We start from the raw sequence: 18,599 nt of genomic DNA, 5'->3' as shown, positions 1-18,599 counted from the left end.
TGACGTCAGTAATATTGGCAAATTGGTCAATTTATAAGGTTAACTTACTGCCAATTGGGCTAGGTATTAAAGATTTCAGATACTTCAGTCTAAAGTTTCCTAAAATTTAATTCTCTATTTATGTTTTTCTACCATTACAATGATTTCTCACGAGACAAAAGTGATCATACTATTTATCTGGGCGTTTATGTTATGTATTTCCTAAAAAATACCCATTTCATTGTCTTTCAGTTATTTAGCACGCATATTATATACAAACTTAACTTAGTTTGAGACTAGATAGTGGATGTGATTTGTCCAATTATATTATTTAAAATTTTTAATGAGTTTGAATGTATAAAATTACACCTTTTGATAAGTTTTACCAGATAATATTTTGTATGGGTACTATGTCCCAACCGTGTATATGCCGTGAATTAGCCCTGCTCGTAGGGGCTACCAGAATGTGGTGGTGGTGGTACCAGGTGTTATAAAAATAAACAAATTGAATAAATAAAAAAATTTACTAAACAGACAAAAATACATATAAATATTTATTTACAGGAAATTATATTATTTTCTTACACTCATACACTCAAAATGGTACAAAATTCAACCTCTTTGATGCACTTAATGCACATTGTCACCATCCAATGCAAGTCACTAATCAACGGCAAACTGCCGATTACTAACGGACAAAATATTACAAAAGCATTCCAATTTCGAATTTATTCCAAATTCAAATAAACTAAAAAAAAAGTATATTATTTATTTTTTACATAAATTCTCGATTTTTTATATAAAAATTATTTATCTAAGTGACATAAAAAAGGAAATAGGAAACTTAGAAACATTCATTATAATTATTTTATGTAGACATGGGTAATATGTATACTGATCCAATATCTATATATTGGGCTCCTCTGGACATTGATGGCGGAGTAAAGCTCATCACCCATTACGATATCGCCCATATCGGTCGGATATCTATTTTCGAATATGTTAAAAGTCTGTTATCTAATATACTTTCTTGATAACAGACCTATTTGTTATTGGACCAGTATCAGTATATAGATATTGTAACTGAAATATATAGATATTGCTATACATTACCCCCGCCTTGTTACGAGGTATCTATGGATAACCACTGTTAAGGCTTTTACAATAAAATATAGTGTAACATATATATTTGGTAATATAAATAAATAAAATTAGTATGTCTTATTGAATTTAGTAGTCACGGACGAGGTCACGGGTAAAAACTAGTAAAATATTATCAATTATTATATATGATACAATGGGCGGAGCTGGGTCGGCTGTACTAGCCACAACTCATACGGACAACGCTCCAAATGAGAGATTAAGCACAGGAAATAGAGTCTAATTTACATCACATTACATATGCGATACAAACTACCCGTGTACCACATTTCATTCAAATCCATTCAGTAGTTTTTGCATGAAAGAGTAATAAACATACATCGAATTCTTAAAAATTTGCATTTATTATATTAATAGGATTAAAAATATAATTTTAAGTTCCGTTTCGCTTATAGAACACCCCTTGAAGGGACGCCTACGATGTCGACATCACCCTGTATATTTTAATTGAGCCCTAATGAGAGATCTGTTATTCTATCTAGCACGTGACAATGTGTAAGAAGTGCGTTTTTCAATATAACTATCTCTTATCACATCTCAGAAGAATTTCTTTGCTTGCGCCTCTTTTCTTTCTCTGAAAAAAAAAAATTGTTTTTATTTTATAAATTATGGATTTCATTATAAGACATGATATTGTTATCATGGAGGGATATAGAACAATTATTAATATATTATTTATTTAATAAAATGAATTAATAATCTTTTATATCTATGTTTTTTAAGTCTCTTGTGAGATAGGCAAAGAAAACCAAGTGCTATTACTTGTACGATATTTTTTTAGAATGTATGTAAACATACACACACACACACGCACACACTCACACACACACACACACACACTCATACACACTCGTGCACCCAAACTCACATGCAACATTATATAATTAGATTAACCCTGTTCACCGCACCATAACTGTAAAATGAGTTGCTTTGACTTCCACGAGACAGGCTTTGCCTAGTGTGGGGTCATAGCTATATTGTACCATAGGCTAATTTTGTTAAAGGAAATAAAGATATTCTTATTCTTATTCTTATATAAAAAAATAGTTTGTTTAGGGTTTTGAAACCTAGCCTTAAAATAAAAAGGCATTTAACTACACACGTTGATGTATTAGATCTAGTGACAATAATGAAAGAGGCATGTTGTATAAAAATTACAAGAGGGAGACTTTGTACAAAAGTCGATTGCTTGCGTACCTCTGTCCCATTCGTGTTTCTACCGTGAAGCAGTTGTGTTTGCATGGCTGTGTTTCGGTTTGAAGAGTGGGATATAGCGTGAATTTACTGGGTACAGAGGAATAACACCTGAGTCGTCAGGAATGGCAACGCATGGGGGGTATCATGGGCGAAACAGTATACTCTGTTATGTGCATGGTACTGCTCATGTCTATAGGCGACAGTTACCATTTTCCATCAGGTGGGCTATCAGCTTGTTTGCCATTCTAAGTTGTATAAAAAATAATTAAACAGCCACGGCTGTGTACACTTAGTTCCTTTACCGTTACCGGCAAAGGAACTACGGGCATACAGCCTAGCGGTACAGAGTACTCACTTGTACAGGTTGTATAGGAGCATAACAACGAGTTGCGCGGCGACCACCAGCAGCAGGCCCGTGAAGCCAACGCACGACACCTGCGGACACGACAGCTGGGCGCCCGCCATACCCGGGCTTGGCGCTGACACCCTGCCGTTTGGGAGAACACACATTGTATATTTCACTATTGATTCACCCCGTTTACGTAAGGGTAGATACAGCTTTAATATATATATATATACACATATATATATAAATATAGAAGAGCGAAGAAGAGGCCCCTGAAGCAAGAAGACACCACGCCGGCATACACAGACCATCAGTGTATGCCGGCTGAAGAACCCAGTGACCCGGAGGCTGTCGCCTCCGGAGTTGAAGCCGGGGTAGAGGGGTTTACCCCGAGGCCCCTACCTCGCCCGCCTGCACAACATAAGCCGGACTTTGAGATGTCTATGATTGATAATTTTTTTTTAACCGTTTGTTACTGGCTGATAATGTAATCTATAGGCGAGATTTTTTAAAATCGGTTAATTAGTTTTCGAATTTATCTACAATGTTATATTATAAATAAATAAATAAACACACATACAAATCTTTCCTATTTATAATATTAGTATAGTTGGCACACTTACTCGGAATGGGGACCTCTTTGTTTTTTCGCATCTGAGGGGAGGGGGATAGATTAGGGAGAGCGTGACACCGCTGAATTGTCTGGTGGGCAGCACAAGATAGGAGAAATCATATGAGCTGGTCGCAAAGACATGTCTGAGTGTATAAACAACGCCAATGGACACCCCATTTACTTAAATTAATTTTAATGCCCTGCATTAAATAATATATTAGGGGATTGGGGAGGGGGGGGGGGGGTACCGCAAGCTTCACAGTGTATTACGTGGGGTACCAGGAGAGTCACAATGAAATGTGGGGTACCGCGAGCATCACAGTATATTATGTGGGGCACCACGGACCGCCATAGGCGACTCGACTGATCAATCTAAGGCGTACAAACGACACCCACCTTTGTGCGACTCCCGCGACGGTCTGCTTGACCTGGTTGATGGAGTCTCGCATCTCGTTGAGGAACTGTGGGTTGATGGCGGTGCCGCCGCCGCCGCCAGTGCCGGCGGTTAGCAGCGAGTCTGACTTACGCGCCACCTCGATAATGAACCCTCTGTCGATGGTATACAATTTATTTTGATTAACACATTTTATAAAGTTAAATGATATTTCCAAGTTTTTCGTCTTTTTTTATGATTACTTTTTAACCGACTTAAAAAAAGGAAGAGATTTTCAATGTGGCTATATTTTTTTATATTTATAACCTAAGAACTCTGGGGGGAAAAGGATTGTTAGTAATGGAGACTGAGAATCCCATTGCTAGCAATATACCCGACCAGGTCAAACTCTTCGCGGTTCCCCCTGGAAACTATCATGGTTAATTCCTGATGAATTCATCATGATGGGCTAACTGACCTGCCTTTTATCCTCACCTATCATCCCTTACTGGTGCCCCGCCAGCGTGTACCAATAGCGCGGGTGGGGTTACTATTCATTTATCATCCATTTAAAAAAAAAGTATGTATGTATGGAGAGCACTGACTTGAGTTCGGCGATGGTGTTAATCATGATCTGATTGTTGGCGACGAGCGCGTCCCAGTCGTGCCGCCCGATCGGCAGCGCCGGCATCTGCAAAATACGCATGGAATTTATCACTATATTTTTATTTATTTATTTAAACTTCAATGCACAGTGTAATTCTCTGTACACATGGCGGACTTAACACCGGACGGTGTTCTCTACCAGTCGACCATTGGGCGAACAGAGAAATAAGTAGGCGGTGCATTTTTAAATTGATATGACTCAGCCGGCCGTCGCTGCGATTTCAACTAAGCCAAATAAACGAATCACGAATAAATCTGGACGCAGTGATTATTTGTGATTTAATATAGAGACGTTTGTTTGTGGAGTGCCGTAGCAGGAGTGCCGGAGCAGGAGTGCCGTAGCAGGAGTGACGTAGCAGGAGTGCCGGAGCTGGAGTGACGTAGCAGGAGTGACGTAGCAGGAGTAACGTAGCAGGAATGACGTAGCAGGAGTGACGTAGCAGGAGTGACGAATGATTTGACTTTATGCTACATAAAGAAATTTCACCACGTGAAATCCTACTGCATAACAAAAAAGTTTTTTTTTTTATTTTATTTTAAGGGCTTTTACCTTCTTCAGGTATATGTACCTAGTCCTATCGTACCCTGAACTGATTTCTCAAAAGTTATATCCAGTGATTTCAGAGTCTCCCAGTCCTCCCTTCTTCTATTATATTCAGATAAAAAACCAATACTTACAGGTGGTAATGGCTGGCCCGCCTGCGGTGGCTGCGCCTGCACTCCGGACTGCGCTTGGCTGTACACGGCCGTCAGCATTGACAGAGAGTTCATTTGCTTGCCGATCACCTGCGCATGACATACGCACACATAGTATTTTTCGCTACATAAAAATTTTCCTCAGGTTTTAAGAAATATAAAAAAAAAAAAGAATAGCTCAATGATTACGATCATTTTCAAGTTTTTTTTTTTTTTTAATGGGTGATAATGAAATAGTAGCCCCGCCTGCGTTAACGGTATACAATGGCGGGGCACCAGTGATAGATGACTGATGAGGATGAAAGCAGGTCAGTGAGCCCATTGTGATGAATTCAACTTGAATTAGCCGCGATGGTTTCCAGGGGGAACCATGTGGAGGTCGACCTGACATTAACCCCATTACTAACAATCCCTTTCCCCTGACCATTTTCAAGTGGACATTTTTACAACATTTTAAAAAGTGATTACTGTGACATAACGATAATAATCGGACATATAGTGTCGCGAAGTTTCTTGTAGTTATTGATATTTTCTTCAATATTGTAGAACATACTTTTGTTCTATCACCAATAGTTTTAGATATTTTATAGCATTTTTTCACACCTTGAGTTACGTTACTAAAGTAAGGATCCCTAATTTTTTCTAGCAATAAATATAGCCTATGTTACTCAGGGTGAATGTAGCTTTCTAATGGTATAAAAAATTTTGAAATCGGCAAAGTAGTTTTTGTGTTTATTCATTACAAACATACATACACACAAAAATACAAATATTCCCTCTTTATAATATTAGTGTGTATGAAATGAAATAAACAATTTTAAGGAATTAAATAACACTAGACTACAAATATTTTAAAAGTTACGTTTTTGGATATGGAAATATCCATATTTGCTGTTTTTTTTTTTTTTTTTTCAAATAAATATATACGGACAAATCACACAGATTGAGCTAGCCCCATAGTAAGTTCGAGACTTGTGTTATGGGATACTAACTCAACGGCACTATATTTATAATAGATACATATATAGATAAACATCCAAGACCCAGGCCAATCAGGAAAAGATCGTTTTCCATCATGACCTGGCCGGGGATCGAACCCGGGGCCTCCACGTCGCAGGCAGGCGTGTTGACCGCTGCGCCACGGAGGAGTTGTGAGTGGATATATAGGAGATATGGATACGGGCGGCGCGTTACCTCGTCGATCTTCTTGTTCATATCGCGCAGCACGTCGTGCATCTGCGCCTGTCCCTGGAAGATCTGCCGCAGCTCGCGCTGCCCGTCCGACTCGAACCAGTCCTCCAGCTCGCCGTCCTTGTCGCGCGCCTGCCGCAGCAATGCACAACGTGAGGGAAGCATCATAACTTCTGATACTTTAACATGTCCACCGCTGGACATAAGCCTCGTTGAAATGTATACGGTTGACATTGTGTGTGTGTGTGTATGTGTGAGTACGCGCGCGCGCGCGCGTTTGTGTGTGTGTATGTGTGTGTGTGTGTGTGTGTACGTGCGTGTGTGTGTGTACGTGCATGTGCGTGTGCGTGTGTGTGCGCGCGTGCGCGCGTGTGTGTGTGTGTACGTGTGCGTGTGTATGTGTACGTGTGTGTGTGTGTGTGTGAAAATTGGTCAACAATGTTCCTACTGTCCATACGGTAGAACGAAACGCTTTATTACCTAAGATGAGATTGGATAACTGCCATACATTGCCTAGACAAATGGCATATAAGACAATCGATTACGATACGTTTTCTAATAGAAAGTACGACTATCGAGCGATCTTGGGGGGATTTGCCAGTAGTCGCCAAGCTTGGCAGGCGGATTGACAAGAGCAGTTAGACTTTGGAGATGTTTTAAGAGACGCAGCTGCCAATTCCTCGCCCTCCCTTAGTCGCCTCTTACGACACCGACGGGGAAGGTAGCGGTGGCGTATTCTTTGCCGGGACCACATGGATAAACTGTGGGTATACTGTGGTTTCACTACATTGCTAACCGAGCACAGCCGATGACTCACGAATGCATTCGAATACAGTGACTATTTTCATTCCGTCATAGACATTTGAGTGCTCACCTCATCAGGATGCTCCTTCCTGTACTCCTCTTTCTGCTGTTCAAGCTTCTTCTGGTATTCCTGGTACTCCTGCGACAGCTTCTGCTGTTCATCGGTGCTGATCTGCTGGCCGCCTGCAAGTTTCGTTTAGGAGATTAGATATTTTTTTATATAATACTAGCGCCCCTTCCCGGCTTCGCACGGGTGGACAGTTTTACAACATTTTAAAAAGTGGTCATTGTGACATAACGATAATAGTTGGACATATAGTGTCGCGAAGTTCTTTGTAGTTATTGATATTTTCTTCAATATTGTAGAACACACTTTTGTTCTATCACCAATAGTTTCCGTAGAGCACGCGACCAAAGATATTTTATAGCATTTTTTTACACCTTAAGTTACGTTATGAAAATTTTTGTAAGGATCCCTAATCTTTTCTAGCAATAAATATAGCCTATGTTACTCAGGGTGAATGTAGCTTTCTAATGGTAAAAGAATTTTCGAAATCGGTAAAGTAGTTTTTGTGTTTATTCATTACAAACATACATACACATAAAAATACAAACCTTTCCTCTTTATAATATAAGTGTAGATATATAAAATTGGAGGGAGAGGAATTTTTAGTAGTTAGTCATTAAACCTCATTGCTAGCAATATGTCTGAAACCCATGGCGATTAATTCTTATTTTATTCATCATGATGGGCTAACGGACTTGCTTTCATCCTCATCTATCATCCCTAACTGGTGCCCCGCCAGGTGGGGTTACCATTCCATTATCATCCATTAAACGTGTCTCAAGGAGCCGTCACCTTGCTGCGCCGTGTGCAGGGAGGTGGTGAGCAGGTGCAGCACGTCGTGGTCGTCGGCGAGCCCGCCCGTCGCCGCCGAGATGCCGAAGTAGCCGCCCCTCGGCAGCACCACGTTCTCCGCTCGGAAACACAGCTCATAGTCCGCTTCGTTGTTCGTCATTCCTGTAAATTACATTTATTTACATAATTAAACCTTAAAAAAAAAAAAAACAATATCTGAGTTTCTTGCCAGTACTTTTTGGCTGAAATTGCGTTTCGAATGGGCGGTAAAATTATGAAAAAAAAAAAAACTTCAAAATGTTTTAATCTAAGTTCAGATTCCTTCAGGTAGTGCATTCCGAAGTCGTAAAGCTTGGATGATGAAGTCTCACATGAAATCTAGAGTGTATAGTGGAAGTAGCACGCGTGTAAACGTGATTCAACACTCACCACTGTGTACGTAGACAGTGTATTGTGGAAGTAGCACGCGTGTAAACGTGATTCAACACTCACCACTGTGTACGTAGACAGTGTATTGTGGAAGTAGCACGCGTGTAAACGTGATTCAACACTTACCACTGTGTACGTAGACAGTGTATTGTGGAAGTAGCACGCGTGTAAACGTAATTCAACACTCACCATTGTGGAAGTAGACAGTGAGCGTGTTGTGGAAGTACTCGACGCGGGCGCGCGTCGGGAACGGCTTGTTGCGGAAGTCGCGCAGGCAGCCCGACAGCAGCTGCGTGGAGCCGTCACTGCAAACAAAGGTAAGTAAAAAAAAAAAAAAAACTTTGACACAATCCTATAATAATAATTGAGATTGTGTTCCATAATAAAACTTTATTTCAGAAATTAATTAATAGTTAATTATTATTGTATACAGAACCCAAAGACCATCCAAGAAGTAGAGGATGATATAGTCCATGCAAGATGGGACAAGCTAAGGAAGACAATGATGCGTAGACAGAAATTCGGCACGGCGGGCCTGCGTGGGCGCATGGGCGCTGGCTATATGTGCATGAATGATGTAGTCATATTGCAGACTGCCCAAGTAAGTCGTTTACGTTTGCTGGAATATGGTTGGAATACAACCTTAGAAAGTTCTAGGAGATATATTTTGTTTGTGCAACTAATTAAATGGTGACAACTATGGTAGTATGGACCATAAGCATTAAATTACGATAGTGCTGATATGCCAAAAGAAGATCCTTAGAAAAAGAAAAAAAACCGACTTCAATTGTAGCAAAATTTTTTATTTTGATTTAAAAACTAACGTACTGAACCGATTTCGATAAGATTTATTTATATGGGACTAATTTCTATCAAATAAAGAAAGAATTTTCCAAATCGATTTACAATTGTCAGTAATGCGGACTACCAGCCCCATTGTTAGCAATATATCCTGTCAGGTCGACCTTCACGTGGTCCCCTAGAAATCATCGTGCTGAATTCCAAGTGTATTCATCACAATGGGCTGACTTGCTTTTTCATCCTCACTGGTGTCCCGTCAGTGTATACCATTAACGCATGCAAGGTTGCCATTCCATTATTATTAAAAAAAAAAAGTGTTTTGTTAGCAAGTATGCGCGTATAAGTCCACTGGGAACGACTTATCCGGAGCCAGAGGACTATAGATATCTTAAACCGCGGGATATCGTAAAGGTAACACATAGGAACTAAAATGATAGAGTAAGGCAGGGGGAAGCACAAGAGATCCCAACGGGTCGTATCTGACCGCATACGCGAATAAAAGACAATCTCACCTCTTATGGTCGAAGACCTTGGTGCCGTCGTTGACGACCGCCATGATGTACGGGTTGTTGTGCTTGTTGTCGTTGTCGAAGGAGTCGAATATGATGGCGAGCCCGTTCCACCGGTCCGACGAGCCGAACACCTCGCCCGTGTACTCGCCGCGCTGCGTCGTGTACCAGAACGCCTGCGCGCAGCCGGTACGTACGTTCACAATATGTTAACTAGTTTAAAAGGGGGAAATCGGGGAGAAAGATCAAGGGAAGGCATTGTACTGTTGGTATACAGGTCTATTATTATTATTATTATTAAAAGACTCGAGCTTTATCGGGCAGAAATACCTGTGACACTGAAAACATGACCTTTCCATGATCTTTTGTGCTCGCCCCTTTTTTTATTAGTTTTATCTTTCTTTGGTCTCCCAGCAATGGTTACACTGATAAGATTTAGTATTAAAATTTCTTACTTTCTATTTATACTTAGTGTACAATCATTTTAAAGGAAACAGCGTGCTAATTAACAAATAAACAATAATATGGTATAACAATCTCTTGAGGTATTTAACATAGGTATAGTTTTTTAGATACAATAAATGATTGCTTCACATAAATTTTAGCTTTCTTTTTTTTATACTACTTAGAATGGCAAACAAGCTGACGGCCCACCTGATGGAAAGTGCTAACCGTCGCCTATAGACATGAGCAGTACCATGGACATAACAGAGTATACTGTTTCGCCCATGATACCCCCCATGCGTTGCCATTCCTAAGGACAGGTGTTATTCCTCTGTACCCTGTAAATTCACGCCATATTCCACCCTTCAAACCGAAACACAGCCATGCAAACACAATTGCTTCACTTCTTCGTGTTTCAACACGAATGGGACAGAGGTACCCAAGCAATCGACTTTTGTACAAAGTCTCCCTCTGGTAAATTAACTTGCTATTCAATTTACTGCAATGCTTTCCTATAGAAACCCCCTTCCGTATCGAAGTGAATATCCAAGTGTTGCTTGCAACCATTCAACAGCTTGCAGAGACGTGGTACAGTGGAGTTGGCACCAAGAACAATTCTACGTAACAGCACGTACATTGGACTAATATTACTACGGGGATAGTGTACAAGCAATCGAAATTGAATGGAATTTAGCAAGAAGCTGCGAACAGTTAATTCTGTTCTTGCTAGTTCGCTGCTAATTCCTATCAGTGATAGGTATTTTAAGATATTCTTTGTGGAGAAGTTTTTTATCACCTCAGGATAATAATAATAAAGGTCCAATGGGTTGTTAGGAATATACCCTAATAGGTCAATCATTGCGTGGCTCCCCTTCGACATGAAAACCAAGTAAATACGTCACGATGGGGCAATTGACTTGACTTCAACCTCATCAATAGTCCCTCACTGCTACCCCATCAGCGTGGAAGGGGAAAGGATTGTTAGTAATGCGGACTTGTCGTCTCATTGCTATCCCATCCATCCCATCGGCATCCCATCCCATGCTAGTAATGCTAGTAATCAGGTCGAGCTCCACGTGGTCCCCCCTGGTAAACAATCGTGCTGAACCCCAGGTGTACCCATCACGATGGGCTAACGACCTGCCTTGTCATCCTCGCCTATCATCTCTCACTGGTGGCCCTCCAGCGTATACCGATAGCATGGGCGAGGTTACCATTCTATTATCATATATAAACCCCCCCCCCCCATCAGTGTGGGGATGGGAAAATGATGTTAAGGTTTAATTTCCTATTGCTAGCAATATTCACATAGCATAGTAGAGGGAAAAATAGAGGGCAAGAGAGGAAGAGAAAGACCGAGGAATAACTACATGGGACAGATAAAAGAAACACTAGGTGTCATGTCGTATAGGGAGGTCAAGGATATGGCCTGGGATAGAGCTGGCTGGAAGAAGATGCATGAATTTGTTGCACTGATAAAAGGAAACTCTTAAATGGAAAGAAGAAGCAATATTCTCCTATCAGGTCGACTTCGAAGCGATTCTTCTTGGAAACAATTGTGTGTGTGTGTGTGTGGAATTCTTCACGATGAGGTAATTGACCTGGTCTCATCCTCACCTATCACTTCTCACTGGTGCCTCGCCACCGATAACGGGGTTATCATTCCATTATCATTCATTAAAAAAAAAGGAGTAATTTAAAACAAGTGTTTATTTAATTTGCTATGTATGTTAGTTTAAGTGAAATTTTATAAGCTAAGTAAGAACAATTTCTAGACTTTTCTATTCTTTTTATTCTAGAATTTCTTCAATGAGCTGATATTTTGTAAATACTTTTAGTTCTGGTAGCAGTCATCCTCCGCCCCCCCCCCCCCCCAAGGGGTTTTGCTAGTAGTTGCTAGGCTTGTCAGGCGGATTGGCACCCACAGTTAGGCTATAGAGATATTTAAGAATGTTACCCATCCTTTGCTCTCCTTTAGTCGCCACTTATTACACCCACGGGAAAGGAAGGGGTGGCCTATTCTATGCCGGGACCACATGGCCTGGTAAGAGTACAACTACAAAACTGCAATATTTTCAAAATGGCCGCCGCCACAAGGTGACGCATCATGTATTTATTTAACCTCCTTAATATGAGTATGAAATGTCTTTAAGAGCGTAGAAAACAATAACGTCAGTGACGTCACACTAAATTCAATATGGCCGTCGCCCGAATCGTCGTCCTATACTCCGTTTGCCCGTACGGGATCGCCACTCAAGAACCTTTGTTACCCATAGGTTGTCGGTTTTTCGAGCTATGTGATCAACCCATTGTCACTTCAGCTTGCTTATCCTTCAGGCTAATCCTGTCGGTTACGTTGGTTCTTTTGTGGATATCTTCGTTGGTGGTTGGGGTCAGATCGATGTTGATTATTCGTAATGCAGACTACCAGTCCTATTGCTAGCAATATACCCTGTCAGGTCGACCTCCACGTGCCCCCCCCCCCCTGGAAATCATCATGCTGAATTCCAGTTGTATTTATCACGATGGGCTAACTGACTTGCCTTTTCATCCTCACCCATCACCCCTCACTGGTGCCCCGCCAGTGTATACCGTTAGCGTAGGCAGAGTTACCATTTCATTATCATCCATTAAAAAAATTACATACCTCCACGTGGTTTCCCTGAAAACCACCTTGGTTAATTCTTGGTGAATTCGCTATGATGCGGCACGTGGGGTAAATGAGCCGAGATCTTCCTTGTCTATCATTATACACTGGTAGTACCCCATCAGCGCCTACTGACAGCGCAGGCGGGGATAATATCATGTTTACATCTTAGTAAAAAAAAACTCACCAGACCGTCGGCACCAATCCTGCCCCTTCCCGTGACCTTGAACATGATATCCACCTCCCACCAGTCAAAGTTTATGGGCTGCTTTGTCCAGATGGCGCCCTTCTGGCTCCGGAGGGAGGGCGCCAGGCGGACGCTCTCCCCGGACGCTATCGCATCTGTTGGTGGCGAGTTGGAGACATTAATGGCAGTTTACAAAATGATCAATTTTATACAATTTCGCACATCAAGTTATAAAAAATTTCCATAGAAAATAAGTCACGAAACTTCTGTCCCATAAAAAATTCTGTAATATATAAAATTCTCGTGTCACGGTGTTTGTTAACAAACTCCTCCAAAACGGCTTTACCGATTTTTATGAAATTTTGTGTGCATATTGGGTAGGTCTGAGAATCGGCCAACATCTATCTTTCATACCCCTCAATGATAGGGGTGACCCACCCCTAAATATTTTTTTTTTAAATTATTTTCAGTTTTAATTTATTATGATTTAACATTGAAAAATACAAATTCAAATTTTAACGCTTTTACGATCAACCCCTGTTGTTTAATCGCAATTTTTATATGCCGCAATAGGGTTGCAAGATGACAATCGAATATAATAATTGTAGTACGATAAATTTTCATGTATAGTTCTAGAAATAATGTATATGGTAAACAACGTTTGTCGAGTCAGCTAGTACATTATATAGCTTGGCAATGATAATGAATTTGATTTCACCATGTTTTCAGCCATCTTTTCAGCAAAATATCAATTTTTTTCAAATGCAATTTAGAATGGCAAACAAGCTGACGGCCCACCTGATGGAAAGTGGTATCCGTCACCTATAGACATGAACAGTAGGTATCATAGATGTATATCGAGTGGAAACTCAAATGGGATAGGGATTTTTTTTGATGGGTGAAAATGGTATGGTAACCCCGCCTGCGCTAACGGGATACGCTGGCGGAGCCCAGTGAAGGGTGATAGATGAGAATGAAAACAGGCCAGTTAGTCTATCATGATGAATTCATCAGGAATTAACCATGAAAGTTTCCAGGGAGAACCGCTAGGACGTCGACCTGGTTGGGTATATTGCTAGCAATGGGATTCTCAGTCTCCATTAGTAACAATCCCTTGCTTTCCAATGGAACAGGGGTGTCTAAGCAAACAAGCAAGCAAGAGTCGTTTAAATACACCTATAAATAAAAAAAAAATTGAGACTACGCAAAGGAAAACAGTAAAAATTATATAAACCATTGCTAATAAATGGATATGAAAGATAAACGACATGGCCGCTGAAACAGAATTTTATTGAGCTACCATAAAAATCGACTTGATAACGGACATACGAGCCGTAAACCGTCATTATCTAATCCAGTAGGGATTGTATAGTATATTTACATATCTGATTACGTACAGCAGTATGCGCCCGTTTCAGCTTCCTACATTTTACACTTTTTAAGCTACTCTCGCAATGTATGACGACCCCCCACTACAGGCGGGAGAAAGGGATTGTTAGTGATGGAGACAGAGAATCCCATTGCTAGCAATATACCCAACCAGGTTGACCTCTTTGCGGTTCTCCCTGGAAACTATCATGATTAATTCCTGATGAATTCATCATGATGGGCTAACTGGCCTGTTTTCATTCTCATCTATCACCCTTCACTGGTGCTCCGCCAGCGTAGGCAGGGTTACCATACCATTTTTAACCATAAAAAAAATGCTCTATGAGGTCAACGTCCATGTGGTTCCCCCTGTGGGTCTTTTTTTTATGGGTGATAATTAAATAGTAACATCACCACCGCTATCGGTATACACCGGCGGGGCACCAGTGACGGATGATAGGTGAGGATGAAGTAGGTCAGTTAGCCCATCGTGACGAATTCAACAAGAATTGTTCACGATAGTTTTCAGACAAAACCACGTGGAGGTCGACCTAATAGGGATATTGCTAATAATGAGACTGTCTAACTCCATTGCTAAGAATCCCTTTCATTCCCCTGACAACCGCAGTCAGGCTTTGGAGATGTTTTAAGAGGGACGCTGTCGCCCATCCCTCGCCCTCCCTTAATTGCCTCTTACGACACCCAAGGGAAAGGAAGGGGTGGCTAATTCTATGCTGGGACCACACAGCGACATATAATTAAAAGGTTTAAAGTCAATTTTGATTGCAATTTAACGTTTCGCAAAATCTCATTTAGCGGCGCGTACGCAAGTCTGATTGTTATGCTTATTCAGGAACAATCGATTGCTGCAATTAGCAACAGACATGCGTTGGCATAAGTAGTAACAAGAAATATTAAACTTTACTTCCTTTGATATTAGGTTCATTTTCTTAGTATTGTATATAAAACATTGAAACGACACGTTTATGCAGAATATTCAACCTTATAGCTTTTGCATTAGAGATGTTTTTTTTTTAAATATACATCCAGTTTCCTTGTAAATGTATTCATAATTTCATATCGTATTGTTATGATATTAAAGTATAGTTTAAAATGCTCTCTATTTAACAATAACAAGCACGTACGTGTAAAAAGGATGGCTATTTCTACATAATACTTTATTATTAGTTCTAATGTGCATAGTAATGTGAAACATTCACACCTAGTAAATTATTTAACAAAAAATGGAACAGTAACCCCGCCTGCGCTAACAGTATACACTGGCGGGGCCCCAGTGAGACATGTTAGGCGAGGATGAAATCAGATCAGTTGGTCCATCGTGATGAATTTTTTTAATGGATGATACTAGCGTGGTTACGCCGTCTGTGCTGACGGTATAAGCTGGTGGGGCATCAGTGAGGGATGATAGGTGAGAATGAAAGGGCAGGTTGTTAGCCCATCGTGATGAATATGATATATCTATATCATATTCATCACATATAATATGATACATCTGGAATTCAACACTATGGTTTCCAAGGGGGAACACATGGAGGTTGATCTGATAGGGTATATTGCTAGCAATGGGATTGCTAATTTCCATTACTAACAATCCCTTCTACCTCCATCATGACAAATGATTATAATTAACTATGATGATTTCCAAGGCAAATCACATCAAGGTTGACTAGATAGGATATACAGCTAGCAATGGGGCAGTTGGACCCAAAGTTTTAATCAACATTTATAGTTTTTATGTTTTTAAATTTCACATGTCTAATTGTGAAAAAAATATGTGGACATTATCTATTGTTAACATCCATACATTTATTTATTCATTAGTACAAATATGTGTACATGGCGGACTTAATGCTAAAAGCATTCTCTCCCAGTTAACCATAGGCAAGTGTCAGAATACACGAATGCGGTACTACTAATTATTGATATATATACATACTAAAATTACATATATAAACGAATAAATATATATGAATAACAAATATACTTACACATATATGATATATACTTTATTACATTTACCATGTTTTCTATAAATAAATAATTATTCATAAATTCAATTCCTTTATTAGAGAGTGAGGTGTATCTAGTGATTTCATCACATGGCCTAATTGAACTACTTCTTGTTCACCATCATCTGTTATTGGTAGCCAGCATATACCAACAGTGCAGGCAGGGTTTCCATTCTAATTGTACACCATTAAATAAACTTCACTTTTACATTGTGTAATGTAGATCTTTTATTACAGTATGTAAATCAATATGATGCCCACAGCCACTTTCTACCATCGTACTGCTCGCCATCGGCAGGGAGTTCATCCTCATGTCCTACAGCCTCAATGGTCGCGTACTGTGCAGTTTCAGAGATGTTTCCTCCCACGAACACTCAGGTTGTGGAATGAGCTCCCTGCCGAGGTTTTCCCAAGAGACTACAGCATGGGGTTTTTCAACAGAGGGGTAAAGAGGTTTCTTCAGGGTCGGCAATGCACACGTAATACAGGTGTTGCAGGTCCTCTGGTATTGCAGATGTTCATAGGCTACGGCAACCACTTACCATCAGTTGGGCCGTATGCTTGTTTGCCACCTCAGTGGTATAAAAAAAAAAACATACTATAACAATACAAAAGATCTTTTACATTTTCCAGTGGATTGTAGTCAGAATTACAATATGAGGAAGTGAATTCTAAGGATATGTCATTGCAGGTTTGAGATACCCAATACCTCATACTCATTTGTGTCATGAAGCAGTTGTGTTTGCAAAGCCATGTTTCATTTTGAAAGAATATGGTAATGGAATTACAGGGTACAGAGGCATAACACCTTAGTCCTCAGGAATGGTAATACATAAAAGGTGGGGGGAAAGGGATTGTTAGTAATGGAGACTGAGAATCCCATTGCTAGCAATATACCCAACCAGGTCAACCTCCTTGCGGTTCTCCCTCGAAACTATCATGGTTATTTCCTGATGAATTCATTGTGATGGGCTAACTGGCCTGTTTTCATTCTCATCGATCACCCTTCACTGGTGCTCTGCCAGCGTGTCCCGTTAGCGCAGGGTTACCATACCATTTTCACCCCTCAAAAAAACTGTGATGTTGACTGGCTCGGCAAGTGTGGCAACTACTGGCAATATCCCTGAATGGCAAGGGCAGTGTACGGAGAAGGCTTATGTTCAGTAGTGGACAGTTAACAGCTGGTATGATGACTATTTTAAACGAGAAAATTGGTGTGGATGGACAGATGTACGTTTTATTTTTACAATAAAACTACTGGGTAGATTTAAACGAAATTTGGTACACAGATAGGTTATATCCTAACATAACATATACGGTACTCCATATACAGATTCGCGCGAGCAAATCCGCGGAAAACGGTAATTTATAATTACTATACAGAATTAATTTCAAATTATAATCTTATTAGCGCGTTAATTTAGAATGTTTCTCTTGAAGTGGTTTAAAAATTTGATAAATAAATTCAAATTGGCAATTTCGTAATTTCACGCGTTTCAGACCGCTGGCTGCCGTCGTGGAACCACAAACACAATTTTCGACAACTTTCTTTTGTCTTGCTCTAACTATAGTAATTCGTATACATACATCTCTTTCTAACATGACAGATTTCACTGACGTGTCGCTGTCAGCAGATAAAACAGCAACAACAACCCATATTTTTTTTTCCTTTTTTTCTGTTTTTATAACATAAATTGAATGTATCTCGAAGCGGATTGTTAAGTAAGGATGTCACACGTAGACTTACAACGACTCTTGTTAACAAAACAGTCGTAATTACGAGGAAAAGGTTATACTCACTTCCACCATATTCCCAGAATGGGACAGATCCATCCTTTTGCGCTAAATACGGCGGTTTGAATGAATATTTGTATTCAAAACGTCTATGCACTTGTTGTGTATTACCACGCACTAAAATACTTAATATTGTGAAAATTAATAAATTAATATAAAGGGAAGCCATCGCGATTACCGTGGCCGACAATTGTTCACTTTCAATCAATTGACAGTTGATAAACTTGAAGTAGTGTCAAAAAAATAAAAAAAAACTATACTAGTGTTGCAATTCAAGATTAGATTTTCGGTTTAATTAAAAAAAAAACACTATATTTGATTGAAATTAAATTAAATTGTTAATTTAAAATATAATAATATCATATATAATTGAAGTCTATAACGTAAGGATAAGCAAGCTGAAGTGAAAATGGGTTGGTCACATAACTCGGAGAACGGATAAGAAAGGTTCTTAAGTGGCAACTTCGTACGGGTAAACCTAAGAACAAGGAATTACATAGAATGG

General features: G+C 39.9%; 1 protein-coding gene across 1 annotated transcript; it reads right to left on the bottom strand.

The window, feature by feature from the left end:
- Positions 1-484: 484 nt before the first annotated feature.
- On the bottom strand, positions 485-18,314 carry LOC116413093 (protein ERGIC-53). The gene is made up of 12 exons (XM_052901159.1): positions 18,101-18,314; positions 12,903-13,057; positions 9,628-9,800; positions 8,504-8,619; positions 7,886-8,047; positions 7,097-7,209; positions 6,226-6,354; positions 5,014-5,121; positions 4,275-4,360; positions 3,693-3,845; positions 2,693-2,824; positions 485-1,714 (listed from the first exon to the last, which is right to left on the bottom strand). Exons 1-12 carry the CDS (start codon positions 18,261-18,263, stop codon positions 1,678-1,680), a joined length of 1,527 nt encoding a protein of 508 aa, XP_052757119.1. The 5' UTR covers positions 18,264-18,314; the 3' UTR covers positions 485-1,677.
- Between the last annotated feature and the right edge of the window lie 285 nt (positions 18,315-18,599).

Source organism: Galleria mellonella, unplaced genomic scaffold (assembly GCF_026898425.1).
Source record: "Galleria mellonella isolate WM207_F2 unplaced genomic scaffold, CSIRO_AGI_GalMel_v1 utg746, whole genome shotgun sequence".
In the NCBI taxonomy this organism is placed as follows: Eukaryota; Metazoa; Arthropoda; class Insecta; order Lepidoptera; family Pyralidae; genus Galleria; species Galleria mellonella.
This window is presented reverse-complemented; position numbering and strand designations above follow the sequence as displayed.